Here is a 7,908-nt window from a genome sequence, read left to right on the forward strand (position 1 = left end):
AAGACCTTTTGATTTTTAAATTAGGTTATATACTATATATTAACAAAATAAGACATCGGAAAATAAGAAAAACCAATTTTATGCTTATAAACCCGTGCTTTCAAAATTGTTGTCGCATGCTTAACGTTGTATCGAACACAAACTTTAAACTATAGAACGCTACGACAAATATATGACGAGTTTTTTAGAACGCTGTTTATAAAGCATTTTTTTGGGTGGAATTTAGTTTTAAAAAAATGTGACGTGTCTCATGAACATTGGATTACATGGTGATTTGAAAAAGGGTAATTAGAGTTCTAATGCTCAAGAAACCTTTTATATTAAAAATATGTTTGATATTGATATGTTCTAGAAAAATGGTGTTTCTCTTTTCTAATGGCAAATTTTTTTTTAAAAACCAATAAATTTTCTATTTTTTAAATAAAAAAAAATATTAAACTTTTTTATTTTAAATGATTAAATTTCTGGATTATTTTTTTTTATAAAAAAATAATTAAAATTTTACATTTTGATTGATTAAGATCCTAAATTTTTTTAAATACAAAAACAAACCACCGAATCTAGACTAGTTGGTTAATGTAACTTTTTTCGGGTTAGAAAAATGTAGGTAACCAATTTTTAAAAGTATGATGGTTTATCTATTAAAAAATATTCAAGAACTTAATCAATCAAAATTAAAAAAAAATGGGTTTTTCGTTTAAAAAGATAAAGTTTAATGTTTTTTTTCATTTAAAAAAATAATTCAAGATCTTAGGGGTCGTTACCAAACACTTATCCAGTAAGCGTTTACGGGTAAATTTAACACTATTATTTACTTACTATGTAAGATTTTAGTCCATCAAAACGATATCGTACGCAACAATTTACCCGGTAAGCGCTTACCGTGGTAAGACCCTTGGTCTTTGTCTCGCTCTTACCGGGTAAGATTTTTTATCCTTACCATATTCTTCCGATAAGGTAATGAGACTTGTTGTTCACTTACCCAAGTAAGTGTTTGTTAAACAGCCCCTGGTCATTTAAAATGGAAAACTTTAATGGTTTTTTTATTAAAAAAAGTAATTTAAAACCAAAACCATTCAAAATAAAAAAATTGTTCAATTTTTCTTTCACTTTTCCCTTTCTAGAATATCCATCCATTTTCAATATATTTTCAAACTAAACATGAGAATCCAAACTCAAGAACTAATTAATAATCTTATCCAATACATATTTTATTTTTTATTTTTTATTTTTTTTTCTATTTGATTTTAGATGTATCCACAAATACTCATACAACAATTTAATGATTGCTGCTTTGATCATCTTCAAATCTTTTTATATAAATGAAAAAAACTCATCTTAATTTGAGTTACAAGTGAAAAATTATAATCTCAAGTTATTATAGAATATACATCGATAACTATTTGACAGTTGTTTGATAAGGGTTGAGTTCTGATCAGAATGAGAGTCGTAATGAAAATGGTAAGAATTGGACAAATCTTCTCTCTTAAATCAATTATAATTGAAGATTTTATTAGATTTATTAGAACAAAAACGTCATCCAAAATCTCTAAATTCTTTATTTTTTCCGTTTTAAAGAACTCAATTTTTCCTTAAAAAATACTAATTTTTTGTGTACGTAATCGTTGCAGTGGAATAAGTATACCTAATCCACGACTTTTAAAGTCAATTTTTTCAATTTTGATTAAAATTTTGATTTGCTAATTATTGAGCATCTTTAACAGATTTTTTATAACTTTCCTGAGAGTAAATTATGGATTTAGTCCCTGTATTTTAATATTTTTTACTAGGATCTCTATGATATGTTTATCATGGTTTTGCTTCTTGCGGTATTCAATTTTTTTGAAACGCTTCTTTAACTCCGTTAAATCAATGATCATTTTAACCATTTTGTCTTTTTTTTTCTTTCTCTTTTTAAAAATTAAATTACAATCAATTTAATAGGTTTTTTATTTTACAAATTTCATCATCAATTATAATATTTAAATATTATATAATTTTATGATATTGATATACTTTTTAAAAATTACATAAAATAATATTAAATCAAGTTTTAGTAGTGGAGTAAATAAAAAATCCATTTCTCAGATGGTTTTCTCAAAGAAGTTTGTAGAGGTTTAGAGATTTGAAGAAGCAAAGAGTTGAAAAAGACAAGTGTAATTAACCAAAATGAAACACACCACCTGATCAACCGAAGATTTACACTCAAAATTTCATGACCGCAAAACCTAATTAACAAAGAGATAAAGTTTCTCACGAGAAGAAATTAATATGTAAATTAATAAACATACGTTTTAATAGCGGTAGAGATTTCTGCTCGATCCGTTGAAATGAGCAAATACACCAACCTGATCTTGCCGGTACGGATAATACGGCGGCCGACGAGTACCTCCGGCCTTTGATTTATGAACCGGAATGTTATTTTCCGTCTTAGTAGATGATGAAATCATACCGACTGCAGAGACAACTTTAGCAGTTTTCTCGATCTTCTTTACCTTTTCGTTGTTAGTGTTCTGCTTCGTCGTAATAGGAGGAGTGAAAAGGACAACCGGCGTATCCTTGCCGGTGGAATAGTTGTCGTCACTGTAGCTTCGCTTGAGTAGATCTCGAACCTTCCATCGCTTCGATATATTATTACCGATGGAATAGCTCTTTTTATGATTTCCACGCGATTCGGTGTTTGGCTTCCAGACACAGTACGATCCAGGCGTGATTCTGTCTAGATCATCCGCCTCCGACGACGAAGACGACGCAGAATCGCGCTCTTCGCTGAAAAGCTTCTTCAGAGAAAGCCGTGCCACCGGAGACGGCGTCGACTCAATCTCCGAACAACCAACAGCGTTACTGAAATCAGGATCAACGTCTAACAACAAACTTCTATCGAATAGTGGATACCGCGGCAAGATCTGACTCTCGGATATTACCTCATGATCCATTGAAATCGGAGACGAATCAGATTCTCCACAGACAACAGGAAACTCAAACTCTTGTTCATCTTCATAAGGATCATTTTCCTCCACCTTTTCCGTACGAGTATTACTGTTTACATCGTCGTCGTCACCGCCAATATCAGGCCGATTATCGTCACTACTGAAGTCGAAGAAATCGTCGTCGTCGAAGCCATTTTCGGTGCGAAGTTCTTGAACAACCCTATCGGCAATATCCACAAGGTTGTTGAATGAATTGCTGCCGAAACTCGGTGATACAGATACTATTGAGCTCATGTTTGCTGCTGCCGGTGCCGGCGACCGGAGATGAAGTCTATGTTCAGTTTATGGGTGATATTTTAAAGAGAGAAAAAGTGGGAGAGTGGTTGAGATATGAATTGTAAATGTTTCAAGTGGAGGCGGGTGAGATGTGAGAATATATATAGGGTCGTGGCTCGTGGAGACGAGGCCTGAAAACATCGGCTTCAACGGTTAACAAAATGATTGGATTTTGGAGTAATTTACGATTTTAGTCCCTATAGTTTGTTTCATTTTTTAGTTTTAGTTTTTGGTTTTCATTTATTAACAATGATGGCCATTGTGGTTTGCAATTTGTTTCGGTTGTCCTTAAGAAATTGCTTTGATGGGGGTATTATTGTATTTTTTTTCATTTTCTTTTAAATTTTGATAGATTAATTATTTTTATTTTTGGATTAACGTGAATATCCGACCTGCTATGTGAGCCGACTAAATTCAAAACGACCACATATTTTGCCGGTAGCCTGGAGTCACCGCATTTGAACCTCCTGGCCACAAAGAGATTTTTATTCCTTATTGGATTTGAAAATGAAACCTACATCCATTTGAAAAAAAAATAACCACAAGGGTGGTGCACTTGTACACTTAAGATTAAAAAAAGATTACATGTACAAATGTCTAAAACATATTTGAATTTATGTTTTAGACACTTGTACACTTAATCTTTTTTTTTTTAAATTAAAAACATGTAAAATGACTAAAATACCTTGACTTGACTTGCATTGCATGTTTGGAAAGCATTAAATGACACCTCCTAACGAACGTCGGGGCAAGGGACCCAATCTGTAATGAAACACAAACCACAATAACATGAGTGTAACTTCAAAACTGTAGCAACGATATCCAGAGTTTACCAATATCACATGGACGAGTTTACGGCATTTAAAACATATATTTAGAGTTTTATTGTTTAAAAATATTAATTTAAAGATCTAAATTTAAAAATATTTAAAATGCTTCAATTTTACTTACAACATATATTTTTCTAAACTATAAATATAAAAAAATATTTTATTTAAATACAATTTACACTTTAATTTATCATTAATCATTATAAATAATCAGATACGATTTTTTTCCTTAATTTTTTTTATGTCGCATTAATCAATAATCAATCTCAAACTTGTTTTAAGAGTAAATTACCTTTTTGGTTCCTACGGTTTGTTAAAAATTACAATTCCATCCTTATAGTTTACGATACTTTACTTTTTTAATCCCTTGTATTTAAAGGTGGAAATTACTCCAAGAATGAAAATAAAAAAAATTGCAAACAATACGAACCGAAATAGCATTTTCTAAATCACAGGGACTAAAATTGTAATTTACTAATTTTAAATAGCAATAATAAAAGTTTTTCTTAAAAAAAATGGCTGCTTCTAGAAGAAAAAAAATGATGAGGCGGCTTCATGCTGGCTTATCTACTCCACGGTTTCTTGCTTGCCAGATGTAAATTAGTGGATTATTCATAATGATTTTCGAAAATAATATATTCCATAATTAGTGTATTTAGGGGGTGTTTGAGATTGCTTATAAAAGCTGCTTTTTAACTTATTTCAGTCTGATACTGGTGATAAGTTGTTTTCTAGTGTTTGGATAAGAAGTAAAAAACTGCTTATACCGGTGCCAAACCGGTAATAAGTTGTTTTTGATAAGTTAATCCTTCCTGACTTATGAAAAATTGCTTATTAGTAGTTTACAATTTTAACTTTGTTTTATTTAACTCCGGTTTAATACCACATAAGTTAATAAGCACTTTTACAAAAAAAAAAAAAAACATAAGTTGTTTTAAATAAGCAATCCCAAACACCCCCTTAACTTATTTAAGTTGACGAAAAAGTTAAGGGGTGGGTTAAATATAGAGTTTAATCATTTGAGAAATTATATTTTAAGATTTTGTATGATGTGATTTTTTTATTATTTAAGTATAGTATTTAATGTAGTGATTAACATATATTTGTTTTGTAACATGTTTATTTCATATGTATTTGGTTTACAATTTAAAAAATTTACATGTATTTTTTGTTTCACGAACATGCAAAAAGGTTCATATTATGAACTGAGTTTATGTGAAACAAACATATTTTAAAACAAATGTATGTTAATCACTACATTAAATTCTAGTCATTGATGATTTTTTTATATATATAAAATAGCATATGATGCACTAATTATAAAAAATCTTACAATTTAGAGAATTCTCAAAAGAATGTCATCTAGCTAAATGCACCCTATACATTGTTAAATGTATTAATATCTACTAATTTTTTTTTCATACACATCAAATTCAAGACTTACTTTTTACATTTTTGATGCATGATTTGACCTAATTCTGACATTAAAGAAGGTGTATATAATATCACCCGCAAAGTTAAATTGACAAAAAGAATAAAGGATTTGAAAACAAATGAAGATATGAACAGACTTGTGATCACATGAGACCAACATGTTTTTGTGGGACCATTTTTTACACTTGAAACTTCACAACAAAACGTTGTGAATGTTCGGCTTTTTTTTACCTTTACAACGTTTTGCTGTGAAATTTCAAATGTAAAAAAATAGTCTCACAAGAACAGACTGGTCTCACGTGGATCCACCCATTCATACATGTTGATATGTGAAATGATTTATTTGTTTCAACTATGTTAGTTTTTCAATTAATTTTTTAAATACATATCTATTATTATAAATATTATTCAATCCAAAAAAAATTTAATGGCTTTTTGTAACAATTAGCATTTATAATTAACTTTTTTTTATAAACATAAATGATTTATATTCATTTATCTGGAATTTTTGTAAAGTACCCTCCTCTAATTTGTTGTTTCAAAGTTATCGAAAATTTTTAACTGCAAAAAAAGTTTTTGAAGTATATAATATTTATATATAGTAAATAACGCTCAAAAATATTCTGTCTTTTGTGATGTTTAAATCATTGACCTCTCGAAAGGTTTGAGTTACCAGTAGATAAGTTATAATAGCAACATTAAACCAACTGGTTTCAGAGGCGACGAGAGAGAGTTTTCAAACTACTGCTAAATCGTGAAGGGGTTTAAGATTTGTTTATAATTTTGTTGAATATCAAATACAGGTTGCTAATTTTCTTGCCTTTTTATTTGGTTTTACCACGCCATCTTCACTCTTTAATTTTTACTGTTAAATCGTAATTTGTTTATGATTTTGTTGGTTTTGATATTACTCGGAATTTACCATATCTTCTTTGCCATTATAAGTTTTTACCTTAATGAACTTATAGGAGTTGAGAAGGACAGTGGCGGCAAAAAAATACGTGCCATCAATGTGTCGTGGTTGTTTGAAAGAGAAGAGAGGTAGACAAGAGAAACACCAGAGACAAAGGAGTACGTCAGATCAGATCAGATCATATCTAGTGGTTATTCTCAATTTAACAGTAGTTTGAGTGAAGGAGGAAAGTGGAGGTAGTAATCAACAGTGAAGGGACGTCGAGATAGAGGGCAACATAGCTGGTCACGGATGGTATTGCCGCTAGATCTTTAATCCAGTAAGAAAGGGAGGATGCAGGTAGAAAGGGTTTTTTTATTTATCAAAAATCTTTAAAATGACAGAAATGCCCCTCATGCAAGGGGGACCCGATACACTTAACAAACTCTCAGTTAAAATAAAAGGCTCGTTTCAGTCTTTTAAAACCAGTAGATAATATGTGAACTGTTTTTATATTTGTTAAAGTAGAAGGATGACTTTTGAATTTTCGTTGAAACCACATGGACCAAAAGTGGAATTTATTGAAAAATTAAATACAATGATCAAACCGACTTCTTAAATCTATGGGACATTAAAATTTGTGCCATTCATTTGGAAGATTCCTAGCTTGTGGGCAATAAATCTTAAATAAAAAAAAAACTTATATAAAATAGTATTTATGGGGAATGTGGTAGAAATTGTTTATTCAATTTTTTATATTAAAACAATATTAAAAAAGAAGGAAGTTTTTCATAATTATGTTTTAATAATTCTATTAAGAGACAACGTCTGAATCGTTAAGAGATGAATCTTGTTTGGCGAAGAAAAAGTGTTTCTTAATGATTTTAAAACCCTCTTAATGGTTTTGTATCATGAGTCTCTCTTAATCATTCAACGCCCTAATTTTGTTGTAAATAATTACCAAATAATTATATTTCATTTTGCACTATATTATGAAAACCTCTTAATCATTTTGACCACTTAATCATTTTACACCAAACTATTCAGCAACTGCCAAACAGCCTCTTAATACGATATTTGGCTTAATCATTTCTGAACTCTTACTAGATTTATGAGATTTATAAAATAATTCATATTATTAATTAATGAGATAATAATTATTATTTATTTAATAAAAAGCAATGCATATATTTTCAGAAAGGGATATTAACCAAAAAATAATCATTTTATACATTTTACATTAATAAAATGATAAGTTTTCAGAGTTTATTTTAAGAAAATAACCATGCAAATCGCCTCTGTGGGGGTGATTTTATTATTATAAATTAATTTTTGTGATCTAAATTGGATCTCACAAATCTCACAAAATACAAAGTTTTTTAAAAACGACCTCTAAATTAAAATAACTGATTTATATACAATATAAACATTTTATTTTATTTTAATGAATATAAAAAATACATTTACTAGTTTATAGTTTAAAAAT

The 7,908-nt window shown here is 29.4% G+C and overlaps 1 protein-coding gene across 1 annotated transcript; it reads right to left on the minus strand.

The window, feature by feature from the left end:
* Window positions 1-2,141: 2,141 nt before the first annotated feature.
* On the minus strand, window positions 2,142-3,326 carry LOC112511319. The gene has a single exon (XM_025116902.1). It carries the CDS (start codon window positions 3,222-3,224, stop codon window positions 2,295-2,297), a length of 930 nt encoding a protein of 309 aa, XP_024972670.1. The 5' UTR covers window positions 3,225-3,326; the 3' UTR covers window positions 2,142-2,294.
* Between the last annotated feature and the right edge of the window lie 4,582 nt (window positions 3,327-7,908).

Source organism: Cynara cardunculus (assembly GCF_001531365.2).
Source record: "Cynara cardunculus var. scolymus isolate 2C chromosome LG 4, CcrdV1, whole genome shotgun sequence".
Taxonomy (NCBI): Eukaryota; Viridiplantae; Streptophyta; class Magnoliopsida; order Asterales; family Asteraceae; genus Cynara; species Cynara cardunculus.

Coding starts and splice junctions, on each gene's coding strand:
- LOC112511319 (XM_025116902.1), bottom strand. CDS start 3,224: ATGAGCTCAATAGTATCTGTATCACCGAGTTTCGGCAGCAATTCATTC.